General features: G+C 43.8%; 1 protein-coding gene across 3 annotated transcripts; it reads right to left on the bottom strand.

Annotated features, from left to right (window-relative positions):
• Positions 1-1341: 1341 nt before the first annotated feature.
• On the bottom strand, positions 1342-17785 carry RDH11 (retinol dehydrogenase 11). 3 transcript variants are annotated; one of them, XM_021679521.1, is made up of 7 exons: positions 17647-17785; positions 15429-15547; positions 14910-15065; positions 13459-13563; positions 12655-12864; positions 9152-9341; positions 1342-3318 (listed from the first exon to the last, which is right to left on the bottom strand). In XM_021679521.1, exons 1-7 carry the CDS (start codon positions 17721-17723, stop codon positions 3216-3218), a joined length of 960 nt encoding a protein of 319 aa, XP_021535196.1. In that variant the 5' UTR covers positions 17724-17785; the 3' UTR covers positions 1342-3215. The 3 variants fall into 3 exon arrangements, with proteins under 3 accessions (XP_021535196.1, XP_044773804.1, XP_044773805.1); XM_044917869.1 differs by having other exon boundaries at positions 9152-9302; positions 17647-17778; XM_044917870.1 differs by lacking the exon at positions 12655-12864 and having other exon boundaries at positions 17647-17778.
• Between the last annotated feature and the right edge of the window lie 796 nt (positions 17786-18581).

The raw sequence follows: 18581 nt of genomic DNA, 5'->3' as shown, positions 1-18581 counted from the left end.
AAAGTCGGGTGGGCTGCCCGCCCGGGCGATTCCTAAAAGGGTGGCAGCACGCCGGACGAGCGGCAGTCCTGGAGCCCCGGAAACACCCGGTCCAGGGTTGGAGAGAGAGCCACAGCGGAAGGGACTGTGAGGCCCCGCGGGACCGGCAGCCCGCCGACCTGTCCCCCAGGGCCCCACCTCCCGGCGGCGGTGGGAGGGGGGAAACAGCAGTGCATGCCGGGAGTTGTAGTTCGGCGCGGAAGACGCCGGGACGCCGGAGTCATGTGTCGGCCGGGGCGGTGGTTCTGTCAATGCCACAGCCGCAGTGGGTAGTGCTGACACCCTGTAGTTTGGTGTCAGTAAGCGCCTGGAAGTCATCTTCGATGTCATCGCACTGTATGACCGCTCAGACCTCCTCAGTTCGCGTCCTGACTAAACGTTAGCTTTCAGCCCTCGAAAGATAGCCGGGCCAGGTTCCAGCTTACCCTGGAGCAGTAAAGCACTTTTACTGGGGAAGTCAAGTGACCAGGGTCATATGCTTTCAGAAATGGTCCCCAGTGTGACTCCCAAAATACACACTCCGCCTCTAGCGTCTGGGCTCGCCTAGTGCATTCATTCACTCAGCAGGTCTTTGTTAATGTCACGCGTAGTCATCATGCCGGATATGGGCCTATGTTGGCGAATAAAAGAGCCACCCTGCGCTGGGTTATTTTAAAATGTGGTGAGCAAGGCAGACCCGGCGTCTTCAGGTCTCTTTCGCACTGTGTGTAATGTGTTAACAATTACGAAGTCCTTTTCTGCACTACATGGGGTTTCATGGTTCAGTGGCGGGAAATTCTTATTTTCAACTTATGAAATGATTTTCCTATCGAAGCCTTTTCTGAAATATTTGCTTGGCAGCCCAATATATAAAACTGCCCAAACATATTAAAAGATACATGATTGTTCAGGGGGAAATGATGTGATTTATATCTCCTGGACCTTTATTTTTATTAGACTGATTCATTGACCCCTGATTCAACAAGCGTTGAGCTCCTAATGTTCACTGAGTACAGAGATAGCAAAATCTGAGGTTGTTAGTGGAAGTGTACTGTGATAAGACCCACAGCATTGTTATAGAAGGGGCAGGTACAAAAAGGAGATGTAATAGCCTCGGATGGAAAAAAGGGATCTTTGAACAGCATCATAAAAGACAAGTAGAAAAATGGTGAATCAACAATCACATTATCACACAATTGAAGTTATAACATCTGATTGAGGCTGTACTGTGGCTAGACTCTGGGACAAATTATCCTTAAAAATGAGAAGTGATTGTATAACCATAATAATGAAAAGTGTTTTCTTCTTATAATTAAACTTCCATTTAATTGTTTTCTTCCATTGACTCTAAACTTTCATTTAATACAGTTTTTATTTTGGTAAATAAAAACATAATAATCAAAAACTTTCTGTTATTGACAGTTCAACATAAATTAAGTAAAATATGACTTCAATTATGCTACTTAACTATTATTAAAATTTTCCAATTTTTCCATAAAACGACCATTTCTAAATTAGATACCTTAATAGTAAAAACAAGTGCAACAAAAGAATATGCATTTACAAATATGAGAAGACTATATTTACAAATATAGAAGACTATAACTCTTTCCCCCACCAAAGTGAATATGTAATTGTCAGTCCAAGGTAATCACAAACTATTAGAATAACATACTCCAAACAAGTGATGGGAACATTACTGATTCCTCCAATTTCCTATGGCAGCATTACCTTTGATAAGAGTTCTCCAAATTAAATGTAGGTTTTTAGCAAATAGACATTTTAATCTTGTCAAGATAATGTCAGGAAATGCCCTGAAGATTATTAAATTGACTATAAATTACCAATATCAGTCCTTAGGATAATTTTGCCTAATAAAGAATTGGGTTTTTTGGGGGTCTTTTTCTGCCCCCTTGATTGATTGGTGCTTGTTAAGACAGTGCAGTATCAGTCTTGCTAACTCAGGTGCTCACCTTCAATTCTTCTATAGTTACATATTGCCATCTTTAGCTGTTTTTTGTTTTGTTTTGTTTTTTTAATCCTTAACTGGCCCTTCACTGTATGCATTATCTTCCAGGATTCTTCTCTTTTTTGGGCTTCTTCCCTTCTACCCATGTGCTTCTTGGTGAGTAGTTATCCACATATACACAATCTGTTTCCCTTTGTAGCTCCACTCATTTGTATTAAAGATTGGATGACACTCTTTTCTCCATCTTTGAACACTTACCTGCGCCAGGGTCCAGTTTAATACTGTTCCTTTGTAGCTACTTTGAATTTTGTAAAAATAATCCCAATTGCATAACTACATAAGAACACACACAAAGATATACTCAGTGACAATCACTCGCCTTTCCCTTCTTCTGATTTTCTAAGAGAAACTAAGGCACAAAAAGGCCTCCATGGGTCTGGGGTCAGTAAACTGAAGTCAGGTAGGTGATCTATCTTCCTGTACTGCTCCTTTCTTTACCCACTTGCTGGCCTGAGAAACAGTAGGAAAATGACAGTTTAAACTTGATTTTTATTTCTGCTTTCCTCCATATTTCTGCCATCCTCCCAACCCCGTGAACTTCCTAGAAAAGGAAGCTCTTCTGTGGTCGACATGTAAAAGTGTCCTAAAGTGGCTTTAGGTTGCTGAAGATAAAGCCCATCCCATAATCCAGATTCAGTTAAGAGCTTCCTGAGAGAATCCAGATGTTGGCATATGATGGTTTTCTTAATAGGTGAGGGATGAGCCCTGCTCTTAAGCCAAGCCACCATTGATTCTGGGAGTTCAGCTGGGGCTGCAGTGTGGTTCTCTTGAAATGAAAGTTGGTTGGTGGTTGGGAGGAACTATATTGTGAACAAAGAGGGTAGAAACTAATCCAAACTGCCATAAATTGACGCTGCCATAGCTAAGATTCTCCTAGGTAGTAGGTTTCAGAAGGCGAATATGAGTTTGCAGGTCATATGAAGATCTTATCCTATGATACCTCTTGTACGTCTGGCAGTAACAAGAGCAAAATCAATCTGGACTAATGCAACGTGTTTTGATGAATCTGGCAGTTACACTGGGCTTTTATCAGACATCAAGCAGGAAAGGCTGGAAGGTTTGTTTTCTTTGTGCTCAAGGTTTTGGCCGTCATGAAGGAGAATCATTTTGGCAGGGAGTACTGAGTAGTCTGCTGCGGGTTTCTCTTGAGTCCACCTGCTACCACCTGTCAGTCCATAGGGATGCCCAGCAGGTCACAGCTGACGTCCCATAGCCGCCTTGCTGTTGTCTCATTCCGAGCCTGGGCAGAGACCCATGCCACCCTGCAGTCACTAGAAGGGAAAGAGAGAGGCTTAAAACACAGAGGTTTATGAATGGAGTCTATTCTCTGCCTGGAACAAGGAATGTGACAGAAAAACAACGTAGGGATGACATGTCCTCTATGCACTTCATAGGGCCAGTCTTTATCTCTTCATTCTCCAATCCTTACCCCAGAGAAAATGTATTTACCATTTAGATCTCCTCACTATACTCCCTCTGACCAGAATGTCTGATATATAATACATAGCATTCAGTCTTTATATTCCCCTTTATATGTATATATTTAACTATAGTATCAGTGCCCGCCTGACACCTGTGTATGTCCAGCCTGTTCACACAGGACCTTGTACAGTGTCATGCTCCTGAGATTACATTGGTTACAGATGCTTGGAGTGGTAAAAACAAACAAAACCACCCCTAAAACTTACTATTTCAGGTCTACCTGCAATTATAACTTTTTGTTTTTTAATTCTTTTTAAGATTTATTTATTTTTGAGAGAGAAAGAGTGCACACCAGGGGAGAGGCAGAGGGAGAGGGAGAGAGAGAATCGCAAGCAGACTCCCCACTGAGCGTGAAGCCTGATGTGGGGCTCAAACTCATGACCCTGACATCACGACCTGAGCTGAAACCGAGTTGGACACTTAACCAACTGCACCACCCAGGCACCCCCAAATTATAACTGTTTTTAAACTCAAATAAGAAAGCCAGCTTCATAAACAATGAAGGAAAAGATGATAGCATAAAAGAAATGTAACAATAAGGTACTGTATGTTTCATACACCTTCCCTTCATTGCTGTAATCCCAATTATTTTAGTCCCCATTAAATGCAGGAGGGGTATTCAAACACTGCACTGCCCAGAAAATTTTATCATTTTTGAATTAGCTGCATCTAGTACACAGCAGGTATTCAATAAAGGGTTTTTTGAAAAGTGATTGAGTAAACCGATTGCAATCTTTTAAGTCACGTAAGAAGCAATTTAAAAAGTTATATACTATTTCAAGAGAACTGCTTCCAGGACATTCCAAGCAAATTCTGAAGGTGGAAAGGAAAGTTGGCAAGTCTGAAATAAGCACATGAAGCAAACTCCTAACACTACGTCCATAAAGACGCTGCTAATCAAAGAGCAGGTTATGGACTAGCAGGAGCATCATCTGGGAGTTTGTTAGAAATGCCAATTCTGGGGTGATTGGGTGGCTCAATCATTAAGCGTCTGCCTTCGGCTCAGGTCATGATCCCGGGGTCCTGGGATCGAGCCCCGCATCGGGCTCCCTGCTCCGCGGGAAGCCTGCTTCTCCCTCTCCTACTCCCCCTGCTTGTGTTCTCTCTCTCACTGTGTCTCTCTCTGTCAAATAAATAAATAAAATCTTTAAAGAAAAAAAAAATAAATGCCACTTCTCAGGCCCCATCTGAACCTGCTGAATCAGAATCTCTAGGGTAGAGGTCCAGGAATCTGTCTTCAACCACTTCCTCAGATGGTTCTAAAATGCACCAAAGTTTGAGAAACACCACTTAAAGATATCTTTGCAATTACAAAACAAACCTGGTAAGTATAGTACTTCTGTTTAAGGGAACTTACCAGCATGAGCAGCACACTGCTGAGTAAAAAGACCATCACGGAGAACTAAAGGCTCCATAAGACTCTAGAAATGAGTTGGCCTCTGTAAGTCTCTGTAGCCTTTACAGCATTATGCCTTATGTTCTTTGCAAGATTACGATGAATAGCAAATGACACGATGGACATGAAAGTGCCTTGCATCATAAGCTATGACGTGCGGTAAAATGTATTCGAATACCACAGTAAAAGCTCCTTACATGTGGTTATGGCATCAGCAGTCATGGTGCTGATAGTCCCAGTTGGATTTTGGGAAGTATCAACCAGTATACATAAAAAGACCAATTTCAAAACTTACTACAAAGCCATAGTAATCAAGACACCGTGCTACTAGCATAAGGATAGACATATAAATGCATAGAACAGAACTAAAAGTGTAGAGGTACCCTTACCTTTATGGTCAATTGATTTTTGATAAATCTGTTATGGACTGAATCACGTTCCCCAAAGTCCGTATGTTGAATCTATAATGTGACTATAGTTGGAGATCAGGCTTTTAAGGAGATAATTAAGGTTAAGTAAGGTCATAAAGGTAGGGCCCTAATTCAATAGGTCTAGTGTCCTTATAAGAAGAGAAGACACTAGGAGTGTGCCCACATAGAGGAAAACCCATCTGAGGACACAGCAAGAAGGCAGCCCTCTATAAGCCAAGATAGAGGCCTCATCAGAAACCAACCCTGCTGGCACCTTGATCTTAACTCCCATTCTCCAGAACTGAGAAAATTAATTTCTGGTATTCTGTTTTGGCAGCCTAAGGAATTTTTTTTTTTTTAAGTAGGCTCCATGCCCAGCATGGAGCCCAATGTGGGGCTTGAACTCACAGCCCTGAGATCAAGACCTGAGCCAAGATCAAGAGTTGGACACTCAACTGAGCCACCCAGGTGCCCCAGCCCAAGGAATTTTAATATAGCTACCAAGAAAATTCAATGGAAAGAATAATTTTTTCAACAAACAGTTCTGGGACAACTGGATATCCACATGCAAAAATGAAGAGGTACCCCTACCTCATGCCATATATAAAAATTAATTCAAAATGAATCATAGACCAAAATGTAATGTTCAAATTATAAAATTGTTAGAAGAAAACACAGTAGTAAATCTTCGTGACCTTCGGTTAGGCAATGGTTTCTTAGATATGACACCAAAAGCACAGTGACAAAAGAAAAAATTGGTAAGTTAGACTTCATCAAAACTTCTCTGCTTCAAAAGACACCATAAAGAAAGTGAAAAGACAAGCCAAAGAATGGGAGAAAATATTTGTAAATCACACATCTGACAAGGGACTTGATCCAGACTATCTAAAGAACTGTTACAATTAAACAACAAAAAGACAATGATCCATTTTAAAAATGGGCAAAGGATTTGAATAGACATTTCTCCAACAAAGACAAACAAATGGACAATAAGCGTATGAAAAGATGCTTACCATCTTTAGCAAGAAAATGCAAATGAAAACCATAATGAGAAAAACTAGAAAAACGTAAGCAGAAAAATTACTTCATGCTTACCAGGATGGCTAAAATCAAAAGGACAGACAATAAGAAGTGTAAGCAAGGGCGTGGAGAGATTGGGACCCTTGTCTACCACTGGTGGCAACATGAAATGGTGCAGCCACTTGGGAAAACAGTCTGACAGTTCCTCAACAGTTAAACACGGAGCTGACATATAACCCATATTTCAGTGGGATTCCATTTCTAGGTATATAAACCAAGAGAAATCTCCATATAAAAATCTGTACATGAATATCACAGCATCATATCACCAAAAAGTGATAACTCAAATGCCCATCAACTGATGAATGCATAAATAAAATGTGGTATACCCATAAAATGAAGTACTATTTGGCAATTAAAAGGAATAACTTACTGATACACGCTCTGGCATGGATGACAGTGAACACATTATGCTAAGTAAACAAGAAGCCAGTCACAAAAGGCCACATATTATATGATTCCATTGATAGGAAATGCCCAGTACAGACAGATCCATAGAGACAAAAAGTAGGTTTGTGGTTTCAGTCAGGAATAATAAGCAGCACAAGGTTTCTAATGCTTCAGTCAAGACAGACTTATGCTCATTTCCTGATAGTGGTCAACATAGCTGATGTTGGATCTTCAAAATGCTTAAAATTAAGAATCCATGGCACTGGAAAGGCTCTTCAAAAGTCAATTAAATAATTACTATGTCATGGATTTGAGGCTGACTTTCCTTTTTTTTTAAGATTGATTGATTGATTGACTGATTTGACAGAGAGAGAGAGACACAGCGAGAGAGGGAACACAAGCAGGGGGAGTGGGAGAGGGAGAAGCAGGCTTCCCGCTGAGCAGGGAGCCCGAAGCGGGGCTCCATCCCAGGACCCTGAATCATGACCTGAGCCCAAGGCAGATGCTTAACGACTGAGCCACCCAGGTGCCCCGGGGCTGACTTTCTTTAAACTACTAGTCAAAACCTTAAAATCTCCAGCGAAGAAGAATCCAGTCACCCATGGAAAATCATTCTAGTACATAAAACTATGTAAACTTATCTTCCTGGATTTCAGACCCACATTTCCAACTCCCTGCTATACACTTCTACTCACATGGAGTCTTATGGATAACACACTCAACATGGACAGAGCCAGGTTTATTACACAGTGGGCACCTGATCCATTCCACATTTTTTTAAGGGGAGGAAGGGGCAGAGGGAGGGGGGGAAAGAGAGAGTCTCAAGCAGTGTCCACACCCAGTGTAGAGCCCAATCCAGGGCTCAATCTCACAACCCTGGGATTAAGACTGAGCTGAGATCAAGAATCAGATGCTTAACCGACTGAGTCACCCAGGTGCCTCCATTCCACATTCTTTTGGCAACAGCAACCTGATCCCTTTCTGAGGAATTACCTCTTTCCCACACTTTGAAGACCCCATTAATCAAGTGTCTGTCTTCCCCTAACCAAGCGAGTGAGGATGAGAGGATGGAAGATCTAGTGCTTCCTTGCTAGAGGGCGAATGGTGAGCAACAAAACAAAGACTGAAGACAGTTGGCGGATACTCATTCCAGCAGCAGCTGACTGGCCACTCTGTCTGTTCTAAGCCTGGCTCTTCAGTCTTCTCTTTGGTTTTTAGAAGAATTCCCCCATATTTTCATAAATTCCCTTCTTGCTTAAGTTAGCATGAGTCTGTTTCCCTGCTTTGGAATCAAAGAACCCTAAGCTATACACATGATTTTTCCATGTCTGCTGTCTCAGTTAATGTCATAATCAATCTCCTAGTAAGTCAGGCTTGACCCCAGGTCACTAACTCCTCCCAGACCCCTCACTCATTTAGTCATCAAGCTGTAACAATTCTGCCTCTTCAGGACCTCTCTCACTTAACCCTTCTTTGTATTCCAACTGTCATTACCCTAAATCAGGAACTCATTCTCTCTCACTTGGGTTATTTACTTGTTCATCAAACCAAGTCACCAGGGATGTTTCTCTGAAGCACAGAGCAGATTATTTCTCTCTCTACTGGAACAACTTCTGTGGCTCCTCACAAGCCTGGAGTTATGGGCCTTTCATGATCTGTCTACCTTTCTTTCCAATTTTAATTTATTTACAGCCCTTTCTCTAAAATTTCAAGTTATTTCCACATAATCTTGAAGGTGGGGGGTAAAAACATTCTAACATTTCAATATTATGTGATGTCTGAGATTTGCTTCAGAATAATAGGAGAGGGAAAAAAAATATGGGAAGGGCTGGTGCATGGGGATGGCTTGATGGTTGTTGAGGCTTTATTATGGGCATATGGGGGTTCAACATGTTATTTTATCTATTACTGTACATATTCAAAGTTCTCTACAATAAACAATTTTAAAAGTCTTCACTTATTCACGAAGGGAGTCAATCGATACTATTTTAGTCCCGAAGACAATAGAGAAATACAGATTCAAATTATTTTTCATGTAAAAAAAAAAAAAAAAGAACAAGAGTCCAAAAGGGAACAAAGAAAACAAGACGGACATAAGAAAAGGTAGGAAGAAAAGAAACAACCAGAAAGCATAATAAAAGATAGCCATGGAGAAAATGAAACCTCGCAGTACCATGAAAAATGCGAGTGAGTCAACCCCCTTATTACAAGGTAAAAACACTAGTCAAAAGACAAAAGCTAGGTCACGCAATGTACTTTGTAAGAGGAGTATAATATACCAGACAAACCCAGATTATTTCCTTTGAGCCATAAAAACCCCATCTTCAAAACCAGATGCATTCGTACCTGAAATGATGCCCACTGAGAACCTCAAGACCTTCGGTGAGGGCACAATACAGGCTGGTCTGCGCTCCCTGCTGAGGGGTCTTGATGAAGAAGGAGAAAAGCCACCACATCCATTTCATGAAGGATGAGTGCCGAACCAGTTCAGAGTTGACTGTGCCCGGATGGACAGAATATGTCGTAACGCCAGAGCCTAATTGGGGGTACCCCATAGGGAAAGGAAGGCAGGACTTAATGTTGTTGGATAGCCAAGGAGAGCAGAGGACATGAATAAACATCCCACCCCAGGAAGACCCCCTTCCCACAACACTCCTCACAGTAATTTACACCTCCCCATTTCATAGGTTAGGATTAAAGCTCAAAGAGGTTATTAACTGCTTGGAGGGGCACCTGGGTGGCTCAGTTGTTGAGCGTCTGCCTTCGGCTCAGGTCATGATCCCAGGGTCCTGGGATCGAGCCCCGCATCGGACTCCCTGCTCAGCGAGAAGCCTGCTTCTCCCTCTCCCACTCCCCCTGCTTGTGTTCCCTCTCTCGCTGTGTCTCTCTCTGTCAAATAAATAAATAAAATCTTCAAAAAAAAAAAAAAACCTGTTTGGAAACAGTAGAGCCGGGACTCAACCTCTCAGCAGCACTTAACTCTAGGGACCACTCCTTCCTCAAAGCTGCCTTTTTATTGGCTTCCATGACCCCACACTCCTGGTTTTCCAAACCTTTCTTGCTGCTTCCTCTCAGTTTCGTGGACCAGTCCCTCATCTTCTACCCAAACTTCAAATGCTGGCGTTCCCACGGCTTGCTAAACTCCCTCTCTGTAACTATATGGCATGCACATTTTTATACACATTGTACTCCTTGGAACTCTTGGCTGACTCTGAGTGGCTAAGGGCACGGACTCTGTGGTCAGACTGTCCACTTTCAAATCCTAGCTATACCACTCACGAGCCCTGTGACCCTGGGCAAGCTCGATGCTGTGACTCAGTTTCCTCTTAAAATGGGGATAATCCTAATACCTGCACCTCACAAGGTGGTTCTGAGGATTAAATGAGTTCATATGTACGAGAGCCTCGATAGTCTCTGGTACATGGTAAGTGCTAAATGACACTATGACACTCTGCATATGCTAGGTCAGGTCCCCGGTTCTTTACTAGAACCTTGGGGCCAGAGAGGTTTCCAAATTTTTACTGATTTTAGAAAGATAATATGACACAACATATATAAACTGCTTATTACCTAATCTCCCTAGTACAAGGGAGGTTTTGCTGCCAAATGAGCTTTGGTGTCAAGGTTCTGAAAAAATTGAATTTTCAGGTCTTTGTAGATTTCATGATTGCAGATAAAGGACAATGGACATATATTATTTCCAACTTGGCATCTACTCTATTTTTTTTTAAGATTTTATTTATTTATTTGAGAGAGAGTGAGCAAGAGAGAGAGAGCGCGCACTTGCACACAAGCAAGGCAGGGGGAGGGGGGACGGGTAGAGGGAGATGGAGAAGCAGACTCCCTGCTGAGCAGGGAGCCCAACATGGGGCTTGATCCCAGGACCCTAGGATCATGACCTGAGCAGAAGGCAGATGCTTAACCGACTGAGCCACCCAGGTGTCCCTTGACATCTACTCTAGATGACCCGTGGTAATGCTGACACAGAGGTCCAAAACTAACTTCACACTTTCAAGGCCAAACCTGGATCTTGAAGTGTTCCCTAACTCCCAATCAGGCAGGCACACAGAGCAGTACTTGACAATTCCTCACCTTACCATGCATATCTATCAACAAGCCCTGGGGGTTTCTCATCCTAAATATCTCTTAGAAGTGTCCACTACCCTCCATCTCCACCACTCTAGTCCAGGCCACCCTCATTTCTCACCTAGACTACAGAAATCACCTGCTGCACACACTCCTGCCCCCATTTTAAAAAGGCTTTCATTTTAAAGGTTCTCCACTGCTCTTCCACTAAAATCCTTACCATAGCCTCTAAGGGTTTTGCCTCTGTCTACCTCACCGTCTCAGCTCAGACCTCTATTCCTTTTGCTTTCTACATTTTAATCATAGCAGCCTCTTAATTACTCAAACCGAGCCCAGACCTTTGTGCATTCTCTTCCGTCTGCCTGGAATGTTCCTTAACATCCTCAGATGCCTCATCCCACCCACTCTGTAACCCATTTAATTTCCATGTAGTTTGATGATCCTGTTCCAATGGTGGGGCTCCTATGTCTGATTCCTTGAGCCAAAATTCTGCCTGCCTCAACTGCTAAGCAACTCCAGTTGTCCACCCTGGATTACCCCTCTTTTTATCGAAAATTCAGAGTAGAGAGTACTAAGGACCTCTGTGTATTTGTGATTGGAGACTCCCCTCTTCGAGCATACATTTCTCACTTATTTAACCTTTTGCTGTTAGGGAGACACTCCCCCTCCCCACCACCACCACCATAGTCCCAGTGCCTGCTTTATCCTAATGGTTGTATCTAGTGCCAGTTCAGGTCCCTCCCCCCACTTTTTTTTTTAAAGATTTTATTTAGGGGTGCCTGGGTGGCTCAGTCGTTAAGTATCTGCCTTCAGCTCAGATCATGATCCCAGGGTCCTGGGATCGAGCCCCGCATCAGGCTCCCTGCTCTGCAGGAAGCCTGCTTCTCCCGCTCCCACTCCCCCTGCTTGTGTTCCCTCTCTCGCTGTGCTTCTCTCTGTCAAATAAATTAAAAAATCTTTTTTTTTTTTTAAATATTTTTATTTATTTATTTGAGACAGAGAGAATGAGAGAGAGAGAGCACATGAGAGGGGGGAGGGTCAGAGGGAGAAGCAGGCTCCCTGCAGAGCAGGGAGCCCGATGTGGGACTCGATCCCGGGACTCCAGGATCATGACCTGAGCCGAAGGCAGTCGCTTAACCAACTGAGCCACCCAGGCGCCCTAAATTAAAAAATCTTAAAAAAAAAAAGGATTTTATTTATTTGAGAGAGAGAGAGCACATGCACAAAAGGGACAGAGGGAGAGGGATGGAGAGACTCTCAGACAGAATCTCTGCGCTGGGCCCACAGCCTGAACTTGGGCTTGATCTCACAACCCTGAGACCATGACCTTAGCAGAAACCAAGAGCCAGACGCTTAACCGACTGAGCCACCCAGGCACCCCCAGGTCCTTCCCTTCTAGCTAGTCTCACTATGAGTAAAAAACCTTGCTTGTTCATGAGGCCTGATTTAATGAGGATAATAACCTATAAAGTAGTCCCATTTTACTTATGAGGAAATAAGTCTGAAAAGTTAAGTATCTTGCTGCAGGTCACACAGCTAGTAAGTGCTAAAGCCAAGCCTTATGACTCAAAGTCAGAATGTCCCCATCTCCTGCCAGCCACGTCCAATATTCAGCTGTGGAATATTTACTAAAATAATACCCAGTTATAGTCATGGCAGCAGGTTTGTCCAGGGGATGGGCTCCAGAAAACAGTATGTATTCCTGTGGCTTTTCGCTACTTCCCATTGACTCATATCTCTATACTTACTTCTTCTAAGCCTACCTTTGAGCCTCCGAGCCAGTTCCTGGGTGAAGAGAATGTTGGCTAACTTGCTGTGACAGTAGGCCAGACCTGCATTGTAGAATTTCTCGCCCTGTAGGTTATGGAAGTGGATCCTTCCCAGGTGATGTGCTAGAGAAGACACATTCACTACCCTTGATGGGGCTGATTCCTTCAGTTTGTCTAGCAGCAGATGGGTCAGGAGAAAGTGACCTGTGAGAAAAACTAGAATTAACAGAGTTCAGGGCCAATGCCAGGATGAAGGGAGTCATGGTGAGCCCTGCAGAGAACTCAGGAACAAGGCTGTTTGCCTCATTAATTCATTATCAACTACAGAACAAGCTCAGGGAGGGTTTGGGGAAATAGGACAGCCATCCTTCCATGAGGGAGGTCTGGATCATGTGACTATGAAGGCTTGTCTCCTTCCAACTTTGATTAATATCACTCTTTAAGAACAGGCAGCCTCGTGCTCGCTTCGGCAGCACATATACTAAAATTGGAAAGAACAGGCAGCCTCTACCTGATGCTGGTCATGAGGATCACCACAAAGAAAGCACCACAGTCCCCAGTCCAATTAGGCTGTTCAAAAATGCCCCAAGGTAAACTGAATCTGGATTGCAAATTAAAAAGCAGGTGGAAGCTTGAGTGGGCCTAAGTTTATCTCTGAGCTTTCAGGCAGGACCATAGTATTTACTATTCACTTATGGTCTATTAGGGCCCAGAGGCGGCTGGCTCAGTCTGACCCCTGAGTTTTCCAAGGAGAATTTTAGGCTTCATCTAGTTTGGGGATGAGACCAAATTTCTTACCCAAGTGGTTGACTCCCATGTGCATCTCAAAGCCATCTGCTGTCTTAGAGTAGGGACACATCATCACTCCTGCATTGTTGATCAGAATGTGAAGATGCTTCTCCTCTGCAGGGAAGAGATGTGGTGTGGAAGCAGCCAGCCACAGCAGTTATATCTGAGAAAACTGCCTTACACCCAGGCTTTGAAAATGGGGATGCAGGACTTTAATCTTTCCTCCATTTCCCCTTCATATGTATTTTGTATTGTTTTTCATTGTCTAAGACTTTAGTTGAATCCTACATACTTACTATAGAGCAAAATTCCATCTTATACAACCAAATGGCCTTTCCGATCTTTCCAGTTAAGGAGCTACTCACTCACTGCTTTTGGGAAAATGTTCTGCTCACCTCTCCCAATAGAAAGACTTCCTGAGCTGAATCAGAAGATTCCAAAGCAAGAGCAAAGAGGCTGTTCTGTATGCACCCCTTGCCACTGGAGAACTCCAAAAGGTGCCAAAAGAAATACTGGTTTCACCTCTTTGTTGCATTTGACAACTCTTTCTCGTGATTTTTTCATGTGATTTGTAATTTCTAACTATGAGCTCATATCCGTAGAAGTTGTTTACCTATGGAGGCCAAGATCCCTGTGTTATGAGGGGATATGCCTACGGAATACTCTCGGGTTTGATTTTGATGTGACACTACAGGGTTTTATGTTAACTTCTCAGCTCAAGATTCTTACACCATTTGGTGATGTAATAAATTCTCCCCCACAGAGGATGCCAACTTGAGGTTCTAATAACTTGCAGATGACTCTCTAGCCATCTAAAGAGAAGATAAGCTTCTCTGCCATGTCTTGGAGCTGGTGGCCTATGTTTTTTTTAAACCCCTGTACCATGGACCAGGTGACTTTTTGTGACTCCCAACCTTATGTGGAGGCCTAAGATACAGCTCCCTCCTCTCAGGGCCTGAGGCCTCATCCTCTGCCCGTTTGAGTATTTAGACTCCAGACCCTAAAGCTCATATTGAGTTCTGATACTCCCGTGAGGTTTTTGGTTTTAGTTCTTATGCACTGCTATGACTTTAAACTCAGTTTTTGTTGCTGCTTCTTGAGGATTCCCCTTTGTTACGAAGGAGTTCCGCTACGAATGAAAGTTGTTTATTTTAATTTATCTAGTATTTCTTTAATTTTTTTTAAGATTTTATTTATTTATTCATGAGAGACAGAGAGACAGAGAGGCAGAGGCAGAGGGAGAAGCAGGCTCCCCGCGGAGCAGGGAGCCCAATGCAGGGCTCGATCCCAGGACTCTGGGATCATGATCTGAGCCGAAGGCAGATGCTTAACCGACTGAGCCACCGAGGTGCCCTATCTAGTATTTCTATGTATTAAAGAGGGAGAAGGATCTTTTCCTTTAACTAAGTCTGCCATGTTAATTGCAAGACCAACAACATAATCTCCAGTTCTATACTTACCTGCTAAAAAGTCTTTAGCAAAGGCTCGAATAGATTTTGTATCAGCCAAATCCAGTTTCCGCACTAACACCTGTTGGTTCCCAGTCACAATTTGGATCTCTCTGGCCACCAATTCCCCCTTTTGTACATCCCGGCACGCTAAATACACGCGGGCTCCTATCAACCAATATATAAAAGAGACACACTGTCAGCTCTGCTTTTGAGTGGACACTATAGACCCATAGACTTATAAATGTTATTTTCTACTGTTTTTTGTTGTTGTTTTTTTTTTTTTTAAATGGGAATTTTACCCCTACTTCATGACAGGGGTATTTGATGAACAAATCAAAAAAGAAAAATAAATCAATAATATTAAGTGTCCATTATATGTAGAGCATTAATACTAGGTTTAGACCAGTGAATCTGTGGGACACTTGGAAAGTTCTTGAATTCCAAGATTGGGAGGAAATAATGAGCATGGTCATCCTTGTGAGGGATAAAATGGCAGGAGTAGGAAGGAATCAGAAGCAATAAGCTTGCCTCTTTGAGCCAGTTCTTTGGCTGTCTCCTTTCCAATGCCCGTGTTGGCTCCAGTGACCACAGCGACCTTCCCAGGAAGTTGGACGGCTGATGTACACACCCCACTGGACAGCATTTTCCTGTAGGGAGAAGGAGAGCTCATCAGTTCTTCATTTTCCTTGTCTCAGAGGTTCCTGTAACTACCATGTCTTCCGATCCCAAGGCTAAAGTTTGCTTTGGTTCTTTCTAGTGCTGTCTTTTTATAGATTTAAGGAAGATTGAAGAAAAATTTTCTGCTCTTGCTCAAGATTTTTTTTTTGCTCAAAAAATTTCTGCTCTTGCTCGAGAACAAAAGCGATTCTATTATAAGGGCAAACCTTAGCGCTGCCCCCTGCAGTACAAGAACTGGATAAATATGTGATTATCCAGGCACCTGGCTTCAGTTTGAGCTCTTTGACAGGCTTAGGGAATCATAAGACTCAGCCTAGAAGAAGCAAGAACTGGTCCACCAATGTCAATCTGTCCACAACTGGCACTTTATGGTCTTGATACGCAGCTAATCCAACACAAAAACTTAAATTATGGAAGCTTGTTTGCTGGCATAAAGCGAACAGAAACACGCGCACACAATCAAAAGTAAGACAAAGAAAAGACGTAAATCAGTATAAAGGGGAGCTGGGTTTCAAGTCCTGGTTTAATTAGTGTCCTTGTTCCTAAGCACTGTACTACCTTTCTTTTCCAAAGAAATGAATGCACAAACAGGGATTGTTCTTTTATCTTCTCCACAAATTTCAAGACTCAAGTTAAAAGAATCTCTTGACCAGGAGATGCCCTTTTAAAGAGCATTTCAGCTCTTTCAATAAAAAAGAGCATTTCAGCATTTCAATAAAAAATTGAACCTGGAGTTGCAAGGCACACACTCCTAGCCACTAAAGTTATCTGCTTAGTGCATACAGGCCAATAAGGAAGCAAACTGGTGCTCACCAAAAGATATCTTCCTCCTCAGAGAACAAGCCTCCCTGCTCAGTTTTTCACATCCTTTCAGTTTTAGCTCCAGGAGCAACAACATATCAGGACCTCTACTGAGTTCTTTCTTCTCCTTACCAACAGGACTGAAAGAGAATCAGCTGAAAAGTCCAGCTCTAGGCTAGCTCCCATGACCTAGCCAGGTGGTTGGGGATATGACCCTTGCAGTAAAATCTTCCTCGGAAAAACCTCGCAGAGGTGTGAGCCCTATTTTCAGTGCAGCCTCAACTTTTCATTGGAATTCTCTTTGGGTAAAAGGATCTTGAGGTGGAAAGAGAAAAAGCGTTCTCATCTGAGGGGGAGCACTAGGTGTTCAGAAGGGAGGAAAAATAAAACTAGAAGAGGAGCACGAGGGTGGATGGTGACCACGCTCCCGCCCCAGCCCCGGGGGAAGGACTCTGTCTCTACAGTCTCTGGTTCACCGTCACCACGGGTGATTTACTCAGAACCAATCAGCAGGCGCCCGTTGTGCAGCTCTCCGCCGATTCTCTGCGGCACTCAGCCAGCCATTGGCTGATCTGTCACCAGGTCAAGAGCCCACTACCCTTCATCCTCTCTGCGTCACCCCCAAACCCTGGGCATGATTCAGGTCCCCAGATACTCCTGCTCTGAAGGCAGGATACGGCTCATGATGAAACCCTTTCATTTCTTTCCTCTACAACATCCGCCCAGAAAAAAAGGCGAATCTAACTGCAACAAGAGAGCAAGCAACGGGTCTGCAGATAGCACGATTCCCATCGACGGACAGTTTCTGAGAGCAAAAGGTCGAATCGCTCCATTGTACTTCAAAGGCTGGAAGCAAGAAACTAGACAGGGCTGGTTCAAGGGATGGGAGCTAAGGGGAAAAGTCTTAAGGTCCACACCCCATTTCAGGGTCTAAAATCTCCCAATGCTGGAAACTTAAGTGTCTGAGGTAGCCTTGCACTCGGGGTTCTCTGGAGCAGAAAGCAAGGGCTTCTGAGACGAAAAAAGGGATCGGGAGAAACAGAGGGAGGGGGTCCGGACTACAGCCCCTTCCCACCGCCCGGGGTCTCTTGCTCTCGTCCCCCCGCATCCAGGAGAGCTGGACCTCCTCCGACCAACCGAACTCCCGGCCTCGACCTACTTGGAGCCCCCCAGGGATTTTCCTTTTCCTTCTTTTGGAAACAGAGCTTCGGTGAGGATTAACGTCCTCCCGAATTCTTCTCAAAGAAGGCAATACATTTGCACAGACCTGATTTGGGGTGCAGCGATGTACAGGAAAAGGGGGAGGAGCAGGAGCAGGAGCAGGAGCAGGAGGATCCCGATCATCTTGTGGGATGGCTGCTGTGGCCGTAGGTAAGAGCTGAGCGAGATGCCCCAGCTGTGCTCGCGGACCGTGCTGCTCCTCCCAGGCACGCCCTAATCTTAGTACGACAGCCCGGGGAGCAAAGCCGTCTGGGAAATGTAGTCCACAGCTTGGGCATGAGGGCGCTGCTTCCCGCGCTGCTCAGACAAGTTGACCCTTGCGCTAGTTAACGCAACAAATCCCCAGCCATCTAGGCTCTACCAGGGCTTCTAGGATCGTCCAATTCTCCCACAGCCCTCTGGCCGCCAGGGTTGTCGTGAACCCTCCCCACTCCTCTAGCTCCCGGTGCCCAAGTCCAGATCTTGGTTAAGTTTTCCCCAATCATAGTGAAGCAGTTACCGCACTGTTTCTCCTGGAGATCAAAGATTGGCGTCTGGGGAGTGTTCCGAGGCTGATTACACAGGAGAGGAGCGGTTGGAGTCTGACAGTTGGGAAGGAAGAGGGGAGGTGGGAATCCTTCCTCCTTAAGGATTCCTTCATCCAGGGGACTGTAAGCAACCCGTCCCTGAAGACATTCCCAGGAGAATCACTTTATTGTGTCTATTTTGTATTATAATGCTATCATCATTTTCCTGCTGTTTGAGTGTTAATTGATAATAGAACACAGTTTTCCTGGTGACTTGGATTAGATACATTAACTCCCAGGGTGGCATTGAATTTCTCAGATTAGCACAGTTGGTTTTGCTTACTCATGAAAGTCTGTAATCCTGTCTTGAATTAAGGCCATGAAAATTCTCTGAGAACAAGCAGGTTCCCTGTTCAATTATTCCTTTCAGCTCTGCCATCTGAGGCTAATATCTGGTTTCCAAGAGGTAGAGGTA

Source organism: Neomonachus schauinslandi, chromosome 9 (assembly GCF_002201575.2).
Source record: "Neomonachus schauinslandi chromosome 9, ASM220157v2, whole genome shotgun sequence".
Lineage (NCBI taxonomy): Eukaryota > Metazoa > Chordata > Mammalia > Carnivora > Phocidae > Neomonachus > Neomonachus schauinslandi.
The sequence above is the reverse complement of the archived record's forward strand: the minus strand, read 5'-3'. Positions and strand labels throughout refer to the sequence as shown.

Bases quoted from the DNA above. Each gene is read 5' to 3' on its own strand.
- RDH11 (XM_021679521.1), bottom strand. From the start codon at position 17,723: ATGATCGGGATCCTCCTGCTCCTGCTCCTGCTCCTGCTCCTCCCCCTT. The intron at 12,865-13,458 runs GTAAGAAATTTG...TTTTTCTCACAG, and splicing joins CATGGGAGTCAACCACTTGG to GTCACTTTCTCCTGACCCAT. The intron at 9,342-12,654 runs GTAGGCTTAGAA...ACCCCCAATTAG, and splicing joins ACTGGCTCGGAGGCTCAAAG to GCTCTGGCGTTACGACATAT.